The following is a 20,264-nucleotide window of genomic DNA, read 5'->3' as shown; positions in this document are numbered from 1 at the left end:
TGCTACTGAGTTAGTTAGCTGCTGGACAACAGGCTAGGGGGATGTGTATTGTGAGTGCAATGCATTGGTGCACAGAACACTAAAATGATCATGATGAGTGTAAAAAACAAACCTGTTAGTACTTACCAGCAAATATAGAATAAAAATAATAAAAATAAATAATGTTCAGTTTTGCCATTGTTCGCAATACCACCTGATACAAACACATACAAACGCCAAAGCAACATGTCCAGAGATAGAAGTTGGACAGTACTGTGTGAATTTTTAGTTGTCAATGGGATCTTGAATGAGGTTTTCTTATCCAGAAGTTCGGGTTTTCACTTCAGCTCTCTATCATCTGATGAACTCAATTTGTGAAAGGGAGATCGGGTTATATGTTATTTAGTCTTCATTTGAAAGCTAAAATTGCACTTGAACACAGCAGTTGAGAAAACAATCCCACCACAAGGTCCATTTAGTAGCTGTTCTTGAGCTTTGCACTTTATCACAAGATCTCCATCAGCAACATATCGACTTATTTGCCCCACCTGAGGAATCCCTCCCCTGGATCGACCCTTTCTATCACTGAGGTGTCTGTGTTAAGGACGACCTTTCATTTCCTTTTCATTTTGCCACCCTGCTGCTGAAGACTGATGACAGCAGTGAGGATGACGTTTTACAGTGAGCATTACTGCTGACTAGACTCGGTCAATCTGGGTCACTGTGACAAACCGAATCACACCTCTGATCTCGGTCTGGTCTATGAGCTTTGACGTTTCCTTCCCAGACAGTCCTGCTGGTACCTGGGTGTCAGATTCCTCAGGTGTGAAGCACCGACCACTCCTGTGGCACCGCAGGTCGTCCACAAAGCACCATTCACTCTGTCTGAGTGGGTAAAGCGGGCACCTGCTCTACAGCACCAAGTGAAGAGGTGAAGCTGTCAATATGCTTTGAACAAACTGCATGACAGATTGTTCCCTGCTCATTCTCTGCTGCAGTTTTTCCAGGTGTGTGGAGAGAGTGAGACGGTAGGCTGATTTAAATTTTTATCGTTCTCTTTAATCATTCATTAAACCACTTCCATCACCCTATGTTGTACAAACAGGTGCATCATCATGAACGGCCTCCGGGAGAGAGTGACCTAAAGTTTACATCGTCTCCACCATATGAAAATATGAAATAAATAAATATGAAAACGTGTTCAGTTTGTTTAATTGAAGATGACAGGATGCATTAACATTACTAATTGTGGAAACTTGAGGTTGCCGGTAGGCATGGGGAATGTTACATCACAGCACGCCAGTCAAATGCCAGCGTGGACAACTTAGTGTAAGTGTCAAAGAAAAATGGAGATAATGGGTTTTACCCAGATGTCAAAGGTGAGCCTGAGGATATTACACAGCTTATCTACAAGCTATGTAAAGGATTTGTGCCAGTGAAGGACACGCAAACCACAAGATTATTTTAAGTCTGTGCTTTGTGCCACAAAATCACAGCATCTGTTCTTTTTAACCTTATTATCTTCTCTTTAAACTCACAATCCAAATTGTATCCATAACATTTAGCGCTATGGAGCACAGAGCAGAGTTTTGGTGAGCAGGTATGAGCAGAACTGAGATGCAGGGTGTCAGATCCAGGAAGAGAGAGAGGCCACAAACTGGTTTGTTATTAAGGGATCAGTGGGCGGACATGTTCTCCCACCAGAAACATCTATAAATGCACACTGAAGTGTAGATTCTATAGCCTATAATGCAAAAAAGGCTGTTAGATTGGGGAGGGGAGGTTTTCAGCCACCTTTAAATTGTGGCACACTGGATTGACTTCACTGGTCTCGAATCAAATCAAACACACCCTTGTAGATTGAGGTTGCAAATGGTGAAGCAGCTTCTCTGCAGGATGCTGCTCATTACTCCAGTGACGAAGGTGATTTAAAGGGGCACTATGTAGTTTTGGAGAGGAAATCCAAACACATAATTTGAATGTTTACAACATCAATGAGGAAATAATACAAACTCAGAAATATTTATTTTCTCCATAACTGAATAAACAAGCTGTTCTCAGAGGAAAATAAGGTCCCCAGGACACTGTTTGAAGCTAGAAAGGTGGCAGGGTCCGCCAAATATAAACAAAGTAAAACAGTAAGAAATGATGTTGTCTTTTAGTTTGTTTAGGCTTGAAAAAAAATCAGTCGATGAAGATCTTTCTCTTCTGATTAAAATGTCTTCCCCTAAACTACATAGTGCACCTTTAAGAAAACCAATAGTCCACTTAACTGATGCAGATGAGGAGTTGCTGTCATCTCCCTCTTCCTCTTGTATAGGTGACTGTGCTGCAATATCAGTACCTGCAGCAGCATCAGCAGCCTCTCTGTATCACTGCTGACTCAACTCACCCTGTTTTACCCAAATGACGCTCAACGCATTTGTCGTTTCCCTGCAGGGGGAAAAGAAAAAAAACAACATATAGGTCATCTCATCTTCTGGTGCGAGTGCGGGCTTCACTTCGCAGCCTATAACATCGGTTATTCTAGATGTCATCCCTCCCTATCCCACTTGACAGGCGTGCGCCATCCCCATCCCGACTGTTGGGTGAAAAAGTGGGCAGTTCAGGATTTCATATCTGGCTTCACTTTCTCTCAACTCCCTCCTTTCTCTGCGAGCCTCGGAGTCGGTCGGACAAGCAGTGATACCTGCGCAGAGCAGAGCAGAGCATCCAGCACAGGCGCTTCAGCCCTCACACAGGACAGTCGCACTGCAGCAAGCTGAGAGCAGCTGACGGAAAATACTTTTTACAGCCAAGAAGTCAATCCAACCTGCATCAGCTGAAATGCTGCTGAGGAGAATCCGGTAGGTTTTTTCTTTTTGTATTTATTTATTGTTGTTTGGGCTTTAATGTGTTAATTTGGACTGTGATGCTGCGGTTAAGTTCTTGTAAATTGATAATGTCATGTTAAATTATGGAGTCATTCAAGAAAATTACCCGCTTTACAAGTTAATTGCATCACAGGAGTTGCTGTCCTCAGAGGAGGTCCTGAAATTGTGGCCAGTGGTTCATTTTCTCCCCATAAAATGTAATTTTGAGGAATTGACGCACTTATCTAGCCTGAGTTTAACTTTTTTTGTTGTTTTATTTATGGGTTTCCTCAACCCACCCACTGTGTTTTCAGCAGAGCTGATTCATATGTTTCCTTTGTGGAGCAATGTGATGATTTTTTCCACACAGGTGAGCAGCTACTTAAAGCTGACTTACTGCACTGCATTTATAGAAAACAACCCTTATGTGATCCAGACAACTCTTTTTAAAAAAAAAAAAATTAGATGCAATTGTTTCGGGGATTCAAACATGCATGCTCTGAGATGTTGTTTGTTTGCCCTGCAGGGAACACAAAAAGCTGCTTTCTGTCTTAAGTGCATTCATTTTTTTCACCTCAGGGCTCAGGTGGGCTTCATTAATGGACAGGTAGAGTGAGACAGATGGAGAGAGGGCCAGCTGAATGACTTTTAAGCATCCCTCTCTTTTATTTGATGGTCCGCTGGGTCTTTGGCCGGTGGAGCAAGTACAACTCATAGCACTGATATGGTTGTCTGGTGATTTCTGACCAAACATTTACAAAATCTGTTGCAAAATTTGAAACAACCAATCTTGAAGTGTATTTTGGTGATGTGTCTCTTGATGATTTGCCACATTTTTACAGATCAGACCCACATCTTCGTCATTAACTCCACCCTTATATTGACACTGGATGTCTCGGCTAAGAGCCTCTTAACACTTTGATGTTCAGTCAACAGTTTATTAATAGGCTGGGATGGTGAACTTGATGTTGCACAAGGAAGGCTGTTTAAATAGAGGTGCAGGTGGCAGGTGGACGATCAAAAGCTAATGATCAAGAGGCAGCAGGTAGAGTGACTGAAGCTGAAGTCCTTAGATGCAGTTGCACTGTTTCCTAAAAATAGGTCGACTGCTTCTAGACTTCTGCATCACTCCCCACTTCATAATTTCAGCCAATATCCTCTAAGTACTCTCTTAAGTAGTGTCAGCTTTGTAATCAAAGTCAAAAGCAGTATTGTGTAGTTGAGTAAAAGTGAGAGGATCATCAGATATTCCTGTAATATATCGTTGTTGATTATTTTCTTTCTGTTATCTCGCCTTTGGAGCAGAACAGAAAGTCATAATCCAAAGTTTTTTAGACATCTTTTCAATGTTCATTATTGATGTCCATATTTCATCCTTACAGGCTTCAAAATGAAAGTTTTTATAATGTAATTTCAGACTTCTTTCCAACTTCAGTCACAGACATCTAGACAACTTCTTATGGTTCAAAATTAAAGTTTTTACTCCATGCAGCAAATGCTACAGGCGGGACTGGAACCCTGAGTCTAAACCTCAGTAGTTTGCATGAGGCATACACTTTACCAGGAGAGCTATTCATCAGCTTTAATGAGTACCATGTTTTTGTTTTAGGTCATCTAACCTTCATCATGTACAGAGGCTAATGTTCCAAGGTTGAATCACCAAAACATGGTCTTCATTAAAGCTGAGAAATAGCTCTCCTGGTAAAGTGCATGCCTCATTCAGGCTACTGAGGTTTAGACTCAGGGTCCAAGTCCCACCTGTAGCTTTTGCTGCATGGAGTAAAATTGGGCAGTCATAAAACCTTTAATTTTTAACCATAAGTAGTTATCTAGATGTCTGTGACTGAAGTTAAAAAGATGTATAAAATTATACAGTAAATACTGTAATTTTGAACGCTGTAAGGATTTCACTTGGGCATTACCAGTGAGCGTAAAAAAAGACATAAAAAAACATTCATTCTGGCTCTCCAGTGGATTTCTTTTCAATGTCAGCAAAGATGTTTAATTGACGTCTTTTGGATATGTTTATGTGGATTTGAAAAGGTCCTTGGACTGGTGAATCTTCTTGTGGGTGGCTTTTCCAAAATAGCCATTTAGCTTGGAGACAGACAGGGGGCTCATTGGAGATGTCCGCATACTTTAGCTTCAGGGGTGGTGGGGTTGGGGAGTAAGTGCAACTAATGAGATGTGTGAAGGTGTTATGTTTGATAGTGTGGGGACTGAGGAATGAAGAAAGCACAGCTAGTGGCCAGATAACAACGCAGTGTTGTTCTTTATTTGATGACGTGATCGATAGCGTGAAGTTGTGAACGATAGCGAGCGTCCACACTCTTCTGTCTCCATGAGATAAATGGCAAATTGCATTGTGGTAATACTAAGATTGCCAGAGAGATAAATGCCTGTACGCTTCTGCTTACGTAAACAGCATCGACAACAACTGATGATGGTCATCAAGCCTGATGTTATACATTTTGTAATTTGATGTTATTATCATTATTAAACAGCATTTGTGCTGTCAGATGTTTGTAGTCCTAAAACCCAGAAAGCAGCATTTTTGCACATCCGGTTCCCTTGTCTCAAAGTCAATGATTTTTTTTCATTGTTTTTTGGTTAAATGCCTGAAATAAGGTCTGTGGTTACTACAGGCTTAAGTCATTTACACATTTTGTTCTACAACATAAAATACAGCATTAAATGCCTCACAATTTCATTATTAAGCTCTTATGTGTCTTAAAAAACAGCAGTTGCTAACAAGTGGCTAAATGAGACGTTGCTGGGGAGATTAAAACGTCATCACACCGAACACGGAGGCTCAGCTACTCACTAGTCCGTCTTTATAGGCTTAGGTGTAGCCTACAAAAATACGATATCACTACACCACTCTTGTACTCTGCATTCTAACAAAGCCAACGTTATTTTAGTGAGCTGCAAAACCGCCACCCCAGTTTGAACTTAAGAACGGCGGTCACAACCAGCTTCCTTCCCCTGAGAGACAGCTTTTATATCCGTCAATTTAAACGTCTAAACTGCCACTTCCTCCTCTGATGAAGATGTAACGTTAGCTCTGCTTTATGTTCAAACATTACCAGCTGATAGGATCTTCCTGCAATTGTGTGCTATAGAGCAACACCCATGATCCTAAATGGACGCTTAATGGACGACCCACTCTACCTCTCTATCTCCTTTTTTTTAAGGATTGCGCTTTAAGTTGGCTGATACACAGAGGTACCTTTAAACATTAGAAAATCTTTGTTTCAGGTTAGAAAACATCAACTAAGTATTAGATGAATGTTTAACTGGCAGAATAGAAACTAGAGATGAAAGGAGTGGAACAAGCGGTCGTATGGTGGAAAGGAAGTTGGGATAATGTGAATTTCTTCCTTGTAAAAACAGTCAAACCTGTGTCTCTGCATGTCTGACCTGACTAAACTGGGATCAGCAGTCATTTTCCGGCTTGTTGGTGGTGACAGAGTTTGCCTGAATTGACCTTGATGCAGCACACTGCAGAGGGCCACCCACGACATGTAGTGAACGAGCTTTGGTTGTCAGTGCAGCATTGACAGCGGTCTCAGCATCTTACTTTATCTTCCTGGCTCACTCTTGTTTATTGCATTCACATTTAGAGTTATTTTCAAGCTGGTTGTCTGATTCAGCAGCAGCAGCAGCAGGAGGAGGAGACTGGATTAGTTCTGCTTGTTGATAATGCACCGACTGCAGTTTGTAGACCTGTAAATGCAGTGTGTGGCATTGATTTTAGCTTGACTTGTCTTCGTTGTTACTCTCATTGAAAAGAGCAGAGCTGCAGAGCGCCTGGTGACAGCGAGGCCAAAGTAAAAATGTGACCTAAAAAAGTCACAAAATAATCAGCAGCAACCGACATTTTCTCCTCTGTCATCAATCTGAATGCACAAAGTCATATATAAGCACACTCTCACATCAGTTCTACCCTTGCAAACAGTGTGCTGTGTCTCAATGCGGCCGGTCCTTCTATACAAAGCCTGCTCCAGAGCGATTCTTAGTGGTTTAAAACTTCCCTTTCCATCCCTGAAAAGAGCGAGAGAAATGAAAGAGGAAAAGCAAGCAAGTGTGCCAGTGGCCCGTCCTTTAATTTTCCCCCGAGGCCTTTTGTAAGGGAGTTGGTATGAAGTGAAAGCACAGTGTGCAGCTGTCCTCCTGGCCCACTGCTCGCTTTTTGTGAGACGTTTTCTTGTCAAGAATACTAATAGTGATACCAGTGCCGTGGAGTCCGCCCAGCTGGCGAGGAAACAGACAACAATTATTCAGCCATCAAAGAAGGCCATTTAATTTGACACAAGTTAGAGAGCTGTGTTTGGATGTGTGTCATATACTGACGCAGAAAAGTCGACTTAATCAATCCTTGTTATACTTACTGTGGCTCTGACCTCAGTGATATTTATTCATTTTACTTTATTCAGTAGATTCTGAACCATCTTGAGCACATGTCTTCTATATGAATGTCTGTTTAGACCACTGAATTGAGGCTGAGTGACGCATACTGCCATCTTATTTCATTAAAACTTAATCTTAGCAGAAATTAATGAGGCTGGCACATGCACGCACATACACACACACACACACACACACACACACACACAGAACAGTGTTGTTGCGTTGGTAGAACTGGCTGCAGTCAAATAATCTGGGACTTCTTTGTCAAGTTTCTCTTTTTGCCCTCGGCAGTGGCAGACAGTTGAGTGAGAAACAGTTGTACTTCAGTACAATTTTGAGGTACTTCAAATTTATCGCCTACTTCTTCTACATTACATTTCAGTGGGAATTATTGTACTTTTTACTCAGCTACATTTATTTCACATCCATATCTACAAGAGACTTTTCAACTTGAGCTTTTAATTACCAAAAATATGAGTAACTGAGTAGTTATAAGTGGTTATAATTGGCTCCACATTAACAAACTACAACACTGTAGTTGTACTTCTTACAGCTTAATGCATCAATAATAGTGATCGTATGATATAATGATTGAACAATGACATCACTCTGCATAGTGAGCCTTGTTCAGTACATTTTGTTGTACTTTTACTTAAGTAAAATTTTTAATGCAGTAACTTATAATTGGAAATTTATATTGCAACCCAATCAGCAGAATCAATGTAGGCAATGAAACTTTACATTTTATTATGTTGCAACTTTGCTTTTCTTTAGGGAAATTTTTTATCTTATGTTGGGGGAACATTCTGCTTATCATCTTTAGGTTAGGTTAGATTTTTGCACAAATAAAAACCCAAGCCAGGGTTAGAAAAAGATCATGTTCTTGCATTAAATACCTGTTCTTCCCTCGAAATTGTTCCAAGTTCTCCTTAACTCAGTCTCAAACTGCGGTCACTGGCTTTACAGCCTTGTCGCCTTGCCTCCATCGCCCAAAATGAAAGTCAGATCATGAATGTGTAACATGAACATCATATGACATGTTTTGTGGAAATGTCAGTATGGTGTGTAGCCTATAACACGTACAAATCTGAACGTATCACTGGCTGTTCCAACAGTCCAAATCCAGAGATATTCATTTCTTCAATCATAAACAACCAAGATCTACTAACTGATTAATAATCTAATCATTTCAGTGTTTTAAAATGTCTCCATGAAGAATTATTTTGGGATTTTATCTGAATGTATACAGTAAAGCTGCAACTCAAGTCAGTCAGTCATGGAGTCAGATTACGTGTGAAAGTTGTTAATCTTATTTTTTCAAGATTTCCTACTAGTGCAAAGTTAGGATGGATGAATAATGGCATCAAATATTTTATATTTTTAAAAATGCGTAATACTGTTGGTACTATAAATACTTGTGTGGTACTAAGCAAAATCCAAATGCTGACGTAAACACCTGAGAAGGCTACACATCAGCATAAAGATTGTACCACCTTTCTGAATTCAACAGGCACTTTTGACCCGATCAACCCTGAAAAGTAATTTGGAGCCGGAGCGCTGCTCTTTAATAATGAATGAACATTTGCAGCTTCATCATGGCTGTCTCAGGAGGTTGTGTGAGGTCACTGTGAGAGCTCTGCCATGCCTGCTGGGTTAATAACAGGGCCAGACTGGTGACGGAGGGCTGGCAGGATGCCGCTGGGCTGAGACGCCGTGTCATTAGCTCCCGGAGGTGATGAATGGCTTGTGGTCAGGAGCTTGTGCTCTCAGCTTCCTTTTGAAAACCAGAGAAGTCGCTCTTTATGCTTCAGAGTTGAGCTTTGAGATATGTTTCAGTGACTTTGTGTTAGTGTTTCGCTCAGAGATTCTGCTCCAGAGTTTTGAAGTCTATAAAACAATGGACCTTCTGCCAAATTTAGCAGGTTACACAGATTCTCTCCCAATGCATAGCTCAGCCGCCAGTTTTTGTAAGTACACTTAGCTAAACCTAATGCAGTCAACTGCAATAGTCCTGGAATAAATTCTATTTTAATGAAGGTTATAATGTTCAGTTTGATTTACACTGACATTTTTATTGTAACTGTCATGTTGGGGGCTTTTTTTCTCTGGTGCTGTTGCATTTTATTGCATTATGCTGAGTGGACTTCGGCTCATTTACATAACTTTTTTTCTGTTGATCAATGAGCACTGTCCCTTTCAAATGTATATCAGTAACAGTGGGCTAAATTTAAAACACCTCTCAGTGTAATTTTAATGTGATTGTCTATCTTTACCCATTATGTATATTATGATCTTTATTTTTAGTTTCTACTGCTTTCCAAAGCTACTCTCCCAACCGTGATTAAACATACATAAAAGCAGCAAATTACATCAAGTACAAATCATAAATTAATAAAAATCAGAGTGCACATTACAGTGCAATCTTCACCCAGCTGCATATTAATACATGTGCAAATCTAAAACCACAGTGGATGCTGTAGTAAAGGTTAAACAAAGGTGTGAATGTTGTGACCTTTCACAGTACAGTAAATCAGTTTGGACAGATCAGTGGAGCAGATCTCCTGACAGGCTGAACCAACGCGACACATCGCTCCGCCTCAGTTTAAGGTTTAAAGGTTAAAACTGTGTGGAAATTTGAAATAATCTGTATCATTTGTGTGTCCCTTTCTTTCCCTGATTTTACTTCAGGACTGCTTCATTAATCTTTATCTGTGTCATGTTTGATCAAATATTGATTTTTACCGTGTTTTCCTCTTTATCTCCACAGACATGTCCAAATACTTCCACTTCTCGTTGCAGTCTGCCGTCTCACTCTGGCCTTCCCCACACAAACTCCATCTGCATTTGGTACGTCTACATTTTACCATTATCTCTCACTTTTTAGCGCTCATCCACCTACAGTTATAAGAAAATAATACAAAGGTACATTTTAAAGTAACGACATGATTCACTGTTGTCAGCAAATTTACAGAGCCGCTCTACTCTTCACGCTCTGTATCCTTTTATTTTCCTGCAGATGATGTTTGGCAGCTCCAGGTGAACATCCCCCACTCAGGTCCAGTTTCTGCCCCACTGGGCAGCTCCATCTCCATCCCCTGCTTGGTATCGCTGTCCTCCATACCCACCTCCTCCTCTTCCTCCCCTGTTGCACCTCGGGTCAAGTGGACTGTGGTGTCCGGCGGGGTGGAAACGCAGATCTTGGTGGCGCGGGGTCAAAGGGTGAAGGTAAATGAGGCGTACCGAGACCGCGCTGCCTGGCTCAACTACACCTCCTCCCCCGATGATCTCTCGCTTTGGCTGGGAGATCTACGCTCCAGTGACTCGGGTCACTATCGCTGCGAGGTGCAGCAGGGCCTGGAGGACGCTAGCGACCTCGTAGAGCTCAAGGTCAAAGGTAACGAAATCACAACACATCCTCATATCAAAAGTACTAAATAGGTCGATTGCCAGTGACTCCCAAAACGTCATATATCACCAAATCAGCATGACCCTTGCAGCTTACTAACGTCAGACTTGTCTGACCTTTGTCATACAGTCGCTGTTCCAAATAACGCCACACTGTGGGCTGCTGCCACCTTCAACAACTGATCCAGACCTCTTTGTGTGATAAATCTTTTTAACAGGAATTACTGTAGTCTTCAGAATAGATGAGCTTAGATTCACCTCAATGTCAGATTCATCTGGAATTAAACATAAAGGGCTGTTTCACATGCCAAAACAAAACATAACTTTTTAAAATACCGTTGTTCCTGGAGTGTTTTTGTGTATAATCTAATGTTTAACATGTGCTTATGTGTGTGTGTTTAGGAGTTGTATTCCACTATAGAGATGCTCTGGGCCGCTATGCGTTTACCTTCCCTCAGGCCCAGAGGGCTTGCGAGGCCATCGGGGCACAGATCGCCACTCCTGACCAGCTGCTGGCGGCTTATTATGACGGCTACGAGCAGTGTGATGCAGGCTGGCTGGCAGACCAGTCTGTCAGGTATCTCATCACTCAACATAACACTGAAGCTGCGTGGAGTCCACGTTCAGATGTGTTTTTCAACCTCTTATTCACATTCAGTCTAAAGTGTGTTTGGTATCTGTTGAAAGTACAGGATCTCCTCTGGGATTTAAAATCAAGTTTACAAAGTTCACCTTGAGAAATGCTGACTGTTTCCATTCTTGCAGGTACCCAATCCAAGTGCCTCGTGAAGGTTGCTATGGAGACATGGATGGCCAACCAGGAGTGAGAAACTATGGGACAATGGATCCAGATGATCTCTTTGACGTTTACTGTTATGTGGAGGAAACTGAAGGTTACTGCCCTCTAGTGGACAATCTACAAATTACTACTAATAATATCAGTCATGCCAACATATCGCTCAGGCTATATCTACATATAATCATGTAAAATGAAGTGATGAATCCTTATGAACATGTTTTTTATTTTTAGGGGAGGTGATTTATGACTCCGTCCCACAGCTGCTGTCATTCGATGAAGCACAGTCATACTGCAGAGCTACCGGAGCAGAGCTGGCTACAACAGCTCAGCTGTACTTGGCATGGAGTGAAGGTCTGGACCGCTGCAGCCCCGGCTGGCTGTCTGACGGCAGTGTCCGCTACCCAATCATAACCCCTAGAGAGCGCTGCGGAGGGCCTCAGCCAGGCGTCAAAACCCTCTACCGCTTCAGCAACCAAACTGGCTTCCCAGAGCCTTCCAGCCTTCATGATGTTTATTGCTTCAAAGGTGAGAAGTTTGTGTTTCAAAAAGTTCTTGTTTATAAAATGGAATTAAAATCACATGTCAAAATGTGTTGGATATGCATGCAAACTTTTTAGTACCATTAATTGCATAAAATTTCAACCAGGATATATACAGCCATCTTTATTATCATGTTTAAAGCGTTTTTCAACAGATGTTACAAAAACTTGTGTATAAAGAAAAGAAAGCATAAGAAATTTGCATTTATATTTATTAAATCAAATTTTTAATCACTTTTCTGTCCTCTACAGATAATAGAGACACTCATACTGACTCTCCCATGGACTATATGGCCACAGAGCCTGAGCACATTAAACAAGATGTTGTTATTCTTATGGAAACAGATCAAGAGCTGCAACTGAACCAACATGCAGAACAGGTGGAGCTCAAGGCTCAAAGGGTGGTCGAATCTTTCCCCCTTTTCTCCAGCCCTTCCACTGAGGAGAACCCAACAGTTATATCAGACACAACTGAGTCTTCCCTAAACACCACACTTACGTTGGACTTTCTCCAAGCACATAATGAAACTTCATCTCCTACAGAAATGAGCTCCCAGAATCCTACAGCACTGATGAACAGCACTATTAGCACCACAGAGACGTACGATTCCCCACAAAACACGTCATCACTGCTCAGTGTTTACAATCAGACAGATTCCCTACACAATCTAAACTTCACCTTTCACGAGTCTGAGCCTGAAAGCACCACAGAGTTTCCCGAATCAACTTATGAGCCTCAAACACATAACCAGACAGTTACAGACACAAATTCTGAGGAGAATACATCCGAGCGACCAAAGGATTCTCAAGAAATACAAGAGATCAACTTGAATTTTAACAGATCACAAGCCAATTACACCGAGTCGGACAGCAATCGCACTCAAGAGGAGAGTTTCTGGGAGGTGACCCATGACCCCATGGTTCAGGTGAAGCTGGAGGAGGCAGTAGTAGAGGATCCTGTGCAGATGTCTCTCTCAACACAAGCTTCAAAAGAAGAAGAAGAAGAAGAACTAGTTACACAACCAGCACAAACTACAAAATCTTCCATCAAGGAGCTGACCTCAGTGTGGGCTCCTCTGGATGGGTCTGGAGATATTTCTCAAGGTATGTCAAGCATATATTTTAATGTCAAAATCTTAAAAAGAAACCCTAAATAGTAATATCTTGACTGAGTTAATAAATATTTTGGGAAAGAAGGTTCTTGCTAAGAGGTAGATGAGAAGATTGATACCACTTTCAGGTCTGGATGGTAAATATGACGCTACAATCAGCAGACGGCTCACACAGTAGCATGTTTTATCATATTTGGTTTTAGTTTTTATATGAATTAAAGTCTAGATGAAAAGGAAAATGCCTTTTTAATACTTTTAGATCACATCCCCTGTCATATTGTGTCACATGTTTTTGTTCTGTAAAACAAATAATGATGCTTACGCAGGCTTGGATCAACCAGTTTCAATCAATAATATCATGACATGCCAGAGGCACAACTGTGAGCCGAAGGAGTTGGTGTGTTTAAAGGGGAAAGTACAGTTGGCAATTCGCCGCTCGTGTAGGTTATGGCCAATAAATCCGCCTTTAGGCTACGAGAGAGGTATCAATCTTCTCATCTAACACTCAGCAAGGAATATAGCACTTTAATAGATGAAGTCACACCACCAAAAATGCTTTGTGCTCTTTCCTAGAGAGTGACCTTGATGTTGAAGCAGTGAGCTTCATCTCCAGATCAGAGTCTTCTACTTCCGGGTCCACCACTCATCCGTCACCTTCTGCTTCTGCTAGCGGTGCTCCTGCTGAGTCTCAGACTGCGGTCCCCGATCTGACGCTTTCGCCAGTGTCACGCCATTCAGAAAAAACTGGCTTGGATATCTTCTCAACAGCACCACAGCTGTGGGAATCACCCATTTCTAGACAGGAGGGAAGTACAAGCTTGGAGTTTGAAGACACAGTCACTATGGAAAATGAAGAAAAACAGCTGCACCCAACAAGATCTGGACCCAGCGTTGTTTCTGGAAGAAGTTCAACTACGATTGAGTCTCTCACTGAGTTGCCAACTGATCCCTCGACACCACGGTACCAAACATCAGGTTACAGAGTGTATTTGGAGTCTGCAACCGGTGGGTATGAAGAGGCAAGTGGACAAGAACCTGGGACAGTTACTGCAAGCCTCGGAGAAGACGTTAAAGTTACTCCAACCACTGAATATGGTGTTAATATTAGCCGAATCATTGAAGAGGAAAATAAAGTTAATCAAACTCTTGAAGAGGAAGTTACAGTAACCCCGACACTTGGAGACAAAATTAAAGTTTACCCAACTCTTGAAGAGGAAGTTTCCTTTTCACTGGAAGAAGAAGCTAATGCTGCCCCAACCCTTGAAGAAGAAGCTAGCGTTGCAGCATCCTATGAAGAAGAAGCTAACATTACTGCATCCCATGAAGAAGAAGCTACAACCCTATCCCTTGATCAAGAATCTAGCATCGCCCCAACCCTTGCCCATGAAGAAGAAGCTAACATTGCCCCAACTTTTGAAGAAGTTCATGTTGCTCCAACCCTTGCCGTTGAAGAAGAAGATAACATCAGCCCGAATCTTGACCTTGAAGAAGAGGCTAGTATTGCCCCAACCATTGAAGAGGAAGCTAGCGTTACCTCAACTGTTGAAGAAGAAGCTAGCGTTACCCCAACTGTTGAAGAAGAAGCTAGCGTTACTCTAACTGTTGAAGAAGAAGCTAGCGTTACTCTAACTGTTGAAGAAGAAGCTAGCGTTACTCTAACTGTTGAAGAAGAAGCTAGCATTGCCCCAACTGTTGAAGACGAAGCTAGCGTTACCTCAACTGTTGAAGAAGAAGCTAGCGTTACCTCAACTGTTGAAGAAGAAGCTAGCGTTACCTCAACTGTTGAAGAAGAAGCTAGCATTGCCCCAACTGTTGAAGACGAAGCTAGCGTTACCCCAACTGTTGAAGAAGAAGCTAGCGTTACCTCAACTGTTGAAGAAGAAGCTAGCGTTACCTCAACTGTTGAAGAAGAAGCTAGCGTTACCTCAACTGTTGAAGAAGAAGCTAGCGTTACCTCAACTGTTGAAGAAGAAGCTAGCGTTACCCCAACCGTTGAAGAGGAAGCAAGTGTTACCCTTGAGGAGGATTTTACTGTCTTTCCTCTCGATTTAGAAACATCTAACTGGGCTCTGCTGTCCACCACCACCGGACCCCAAGAGTCTCTGAATGATCTAGAGTACAACAGAAACACCTCCACAGCAGCTCCAGATTCCTCCTCGAGCACAAAACCCACTGCTGCCGCCACGAAGATGACAACCACCACGCACTGGTCCAGACGCACCTGGAGCCCACCAACCACCTCAGCACCAAAGGTCTTCCACAAGACAGCTGAGCCCCGGCAGGTGACAGCCTTCATCCCTCCAGTGGATCAAGGTCTGGTGGATGTTGAGTTTAGTCTCACCCAGCCTCCCACCCTGCTTATCTTGCCCAATGAGCGGGCAGCTGTAGGCGGTACAGGGAAAGCTTCAGGTAATGTTAAAGCCACTCTCATCAGCCTAACCGTCCTCCTCTTGCTACTCGACGCAATGATGCACTAAAATCCCTGGTCTGTCCTCTGCCCCAACCTGCCTTTGCTCCATTTTCTGTAAAACACCTCCCCTCCCACCTCCTTTTCAAATGACTTCCCACGTTTGTTTCACTTTTTGTCTCAGAAAGCCCCACTACTCACCCTTCTGACTCCTCGCGCTTCACCTTAAAACACTCCTCACTTCTCCCCTCGTGACCCCACCTCCCCTTCGAGATACTCACACTGGGACAGCTCCCATTTGACATTTGTCAACAGTCCACTCTTGTTGTGCATGATGTTTTCTTCCTCATCCAAAGATTGACTTCTGTGAAGTACTGTAATATAATGGTGTGTTTACGAATGAGTGAGTCAGTGCTTCTTCTACGATGAGTGATGGCAATAGCATCGGTTAAACTTTTCTCAGTATCTTGATCAGTGGATTTTATTTGCATCTCTGCACCAAACAAGTGCAAATTATTCTCTTCACCATCACTTTCTTCCGTCTTCGCTAACAGTATCTTTTGCAGTAATCTGGAAAGAGACTTGATCTTTACCTGGAATGTAAACGCGATTATGTTTAATGCAACAGCACTGATCAGAGCAGCAGCCCATAATGTTTTATATTTAATCCATAACTTTCAGGTCAGCAAACGTTAAAACTGTTCAATCACTTTTACTGCTATTGTAGACGGTCTTGTACCAGAAGCACAGAGTGTTACTATGTTTATAAGCACAAATGTTTGTTGTGAGTGGTAGTATTTAGCAATACATTTTTAAATATCCATTATTGGTCATCCTTTAATGTTTCATACTCAAGTCATGTTCAGTTGTTTAATCATGATCTTTTCCGAGATGTGTACAGTGTTGTGTTTTTAGGTGTAAGAATGATAAAATCACTAATATATGTTTGTTTCTTGTCTCACTGTCAGTTGATGAATCGGTTATTTGTTTTCCTATCATGTTCCCTCAGTAGTTACTCCCCAATACTAGAAATGGGAGCTGTAGTGAGAGGTGCATTATATGGAAGCCAATTTCTGCCCAAAAAAAGCTGGAAAAAAGAAAAGTTATGGCCTTTACACACCGTGGACGTGACGAATAAACGACACACATGTGAAATTCTTGTGTGCGAATATGTTACATCAAAACGAATCACACCAGCAGCGATCCATTAAGATGTTTGAATATGTTATAACATCAAAGTTACAAACAAACCAACCGATCGAGGCAGCATTAGACCAGCAACTCCCATGTTCTGTGAAGTAAAATTACTGTTTTTATCAATGGAGTCTGGTGGATTTGAAGGGAACACAGATGGATATAACAGCTGGGTCAATGGTAAATCAAACATTTACAGCCCGTCTGTGCAGGGAGCAATTGAGGTTTCTCATTCCAAGTCACCTTTGTCACATTGTCTTTAATTTTTTCAGGCCTTTGTCATATAACACAGTGTGATGACAGACATAAACAATCAACAGGTCCGCCATTGTCATGAGATGTGACGAAAAAACGGCGTCGTTACGAAATTACAAATTATGTTTTTTTTAATTTGCTTACTATGTGAAAGTACTGATGACATAAACAACAGTTTAAAAAAATATTGACATGCAAATGAATTACCCCAGGTGTTTAAAGGCCGTTAGGCTTGAGAAAAATCAAAACTTGCAGTTTTCCTTATGTAATAGTTTTGACTTATTATCTGATCTTTTTGCTTTAACAGTATTTTTAATTCTATTTTGTGAAAATGTTGTATTCCTTGCAGAAATTGGCTTCCATAGAATAGTCATAAATGTGAATATCATTAAAAGAAAAACAAATCGAAGGAATTGCCTTTCAACACAGCGGGCAGCTTCACGTTTTGATCAGAAAACTTAAACTTGAACATACAACAGACTAAAGTGGTGCACAACACAAAACACAACCCAGTGGCCAGAATAAATGTTGGCAATGTATGCTTTTGCTAACCACAGGATATGTTGAATTTAACATTTTGATATGTTGCAACTTAATGCTTCTTTAGGTTAAATTTTTAGTCTTATCTTTTGACAACACTGTGCTTATGAACAGGCTTGGTCAGAGTTCAGAAAAGGTTATTTGTTTGGCTTAAAATACCTCTTTTGGTTGCCACAAACACGGCTCAAGATATCCAGACTTCCCGTCCAAAATATCCGGTTTTAGTTGCCACAAACAGGACTGGAAATTGTCACGAAATTGACACCTTCAAAATGTGAACGTTTCTGTGGTTTGCTGAAACGTTAACTGGCATCATTTTATCCTGGTGACTGGGCTACAAAACAGACTCGTCTTTACTTACAACTCCAGTAGACAGTAGAGGCAATATTTTTAAACGAGGCAATCATTTTTAAACAGGTTTTTACCATCAGAACTATCAGAAAAGCACCCTCCCATCTCTGAAATATTCATTTATTGTGAGACAAGACCTTTTTTAGATGTCTGAAAGCTGTTGTGTGGTGTTTGAAGAAAACTACACAAACATAAGAAATCATGCAGACTTTTTGCAGAAAAATCTAAAAATTAATCCAACTTTCCTTGTTGCAAACTTGAAAAATTGCCAACATGGGTCACAGCATACATGTGTGGTTTAATCCTTTTATGCTTCACCACTGAATGATGTTTTTACTTTCAGCACATATGATTCTCATTTGACTCGTGTAAAAGCCATTATTACCTTCCATACACACACTCTGACAAAAGACAGAGGTATGTGAGTGTGCAGCATAATGACAGACACCGCAGACTTCTTGTTTATAGGGTGTCAAAGGAATCAAATAAACCGAATCCACTTGTAAAATGTTTAATTTCAGTTCGGCACACATGCCTCCATTTTGCCTTCTTTGACAAATTTAGAAAATTAGACTTGAACTACAACCACTCTTTTTCTTCAGGACTTTAAACAACGAGGCTACCTTTCCACAGGGACACTTGGCCTGAAGTAAAGACATGTTTCTCTTGTACAGTGTATTCATCCATACAAACGTTTCACAACATAAAGTCACAGTATCAAGAGCCAATTCTACAAAAATAAAACGTGATGGGAATATACACTAACAATTAACTGATTTCTCACAAATTTCTCCTAAAGTAACTCCTTTAAAAAGTATTAACATAATCAATAACAAATAATCTGCTATTTACAATTTAGGTTCTTTTGTTCAACAAAAAAAGAGAGATTTAAGTGTTATGTGTTTAAGTGTTAGTGTGAGGCAGTGATAAGAGGATTTTTGATGAGTGTTGTTGAGTTTCTCCAAGACTAATGTTTTGACACATTAAACCCAACAGACATGATATGATTTACTGTAATGTACTGGGGTTAATGTCAAAAGGAAACTCTCTGGTTATAAGGGAAATCATTACTGTGTTTGGTTGACCTGTCCCTTTAAAGGGTTAACCCAAAATTGAAAATTCAGTCATTATCTACTCACTCCCTTGTCCTTGATTGAAAGTCAGGTGAAGTTTCGTCCTCCACAAAACATTTCTGGAGCTTCACCACAAAACAGTGTTGTAGCATTCACCTGAACAACTGAAGTAGATGGGGACTTGTTTTATTAAATGTTTTGTGGACGACAAAACTTCACCTGACTTCACCTGTTCCTTTCAGTCTTTTGAAAATAGCATGACGAAGTCACTCAGTGTAATCGCAACTCACACAATTATCATTATTAATAATGATAGTGTCAAAAGAAGAAGATGGAAAGAAAGAAAGAAAGTCCAGAAACAACTCCAAAGAAGACAGAAGAAGACTCCAAGATTTTGACCTCATGTGACACTCTGAAGTTTGTCCTCTGCTGCCATCTGTAGGCTCACATGGATCCTGATGCTTCAACGTGTCCTTTTATCTAAAGATGTGTCCTGTAATATGTCACCATTATTAGTTTATTTGCACATATTTATCTACCTTTGTAAATGTGTAAAATTTACTGGTTGTAATTAGTTCATCATCAATCTTTAATCTATATCCACTTTTATCCTGGTATTTGTAGTTCATATATTTCACTAGCTGAGGCCTGTGCTCTCATGCAGTTTCAGCAGCAGAAAAATCGTAACTGGCACTGTTTTGTTTCAGATGCCTGTGTGGGCGAACCCTGTCTCAACGGAGGCACCTGCACCGACCGTGACGGGGAGATTAAATGTCTCTGTTTGCCAACATACGGAGGAGACTTCTGTCAGACCGGTGAGCACTTTTGCTTCTGTAATTATGTCAAACAAGTTGGAGAAGTTAATTAAAAAAGTTCACGCAGCATAAAACCTGTTGGGACATCTGAAAGACTCTTTGTTGTCCTGTCTCCTCCTCTGTGATGTTTCCAGATGTGGAGCGATGTGAACCAGGTTGGGATAAGTTCCAGGGTTTCTGCTACCGACACTTCGGCCAGCGTCTGAGCTGGGAGGTGGCAGAGCAGCACTGTCGCATGCTGGGAGCTCATCTGGTGTCCATCATGACCCCTGAGGAGCAGAGTTACATCAACAGTAGGTTCAAACCACTATGGTTTACCCTCCTTGAGTAATTTATGTGTCCAGAGGAGTAAATATAATGCCTTACTGTATCCACCAGACAACTACAAAGAATACCAGTGGACCGGTTTGAATGATAAGACCATCGAGGATGATTTCCGCTGGTCTGATGGAAACCCACTGGTGAGAATTATGAGAAATCAGGAGGTGTTTGAAGGTTTTCAGATGACAGAATGCTGGATGATGTCCAAAACA

The 20,264-nt window shown here is 41.2% G+C and overlaps 1 protein-coding gene across 1 annotated transcript in view; it reads left to right on the top strand.

Annotated features, from left to right (window-relative positions):
- LOC141010278 (brevican core protein-like) overlaps positions 1–20,264 on the top strand; it is a 38,233-nt gene that overhangs the window by 486 nt on the left and 17,483 nt on the right. Inside the window, exons 2-10 of the mRNA XM_073483155.1 lie at positions 10,258–10,635; positions 11,049–11,223; positions 11,412–11,539; positions 11,677–11,970; positions 12,237–13,088; positions 15,149–15,505; positions 19,558–19,731; positions 19,866–20,024; positions 20,110–20,192. Coding sequence (XP_073339256.1) covers positions 10,258–10,635; positions 11,049–11,223; positions 11,412–11,539; positions 11,677–11,970; positions 12,237–13,088; positions 15,149–15,505; positions 19,558–19,731; positions 19,866–20,024; positions 20,110–20,192 — 2,600 coding nt within the window. The remainder of the gene's footprint in view (positions 1–10,257; positions 10,636–11,048; positions 11,224–11,411; positions 11,540–11,676; positions 11,971–12,236; positions 13,089–15,148; positions 15,506–19,557; positions 19,732–19,865; positions 20,025–20,109; positions 20,193–20,264) is intronic.

This window comes from Pagrus major, chromosome 16 (assembly GCF_040436345.1).
Source record: "Pagrus major chromosome 16, Pma_NU_1.0".
Taxonomy (NCBI): domain Eukaryota; kingdom Metazoa; phylum Chordata; class Actinopteri; order Spariformes; family Sparidae; genus Pagrus; species Pagrus major.
This window is presented reverse-complemented; position numbering and strand designations above follow the sequence as displayed.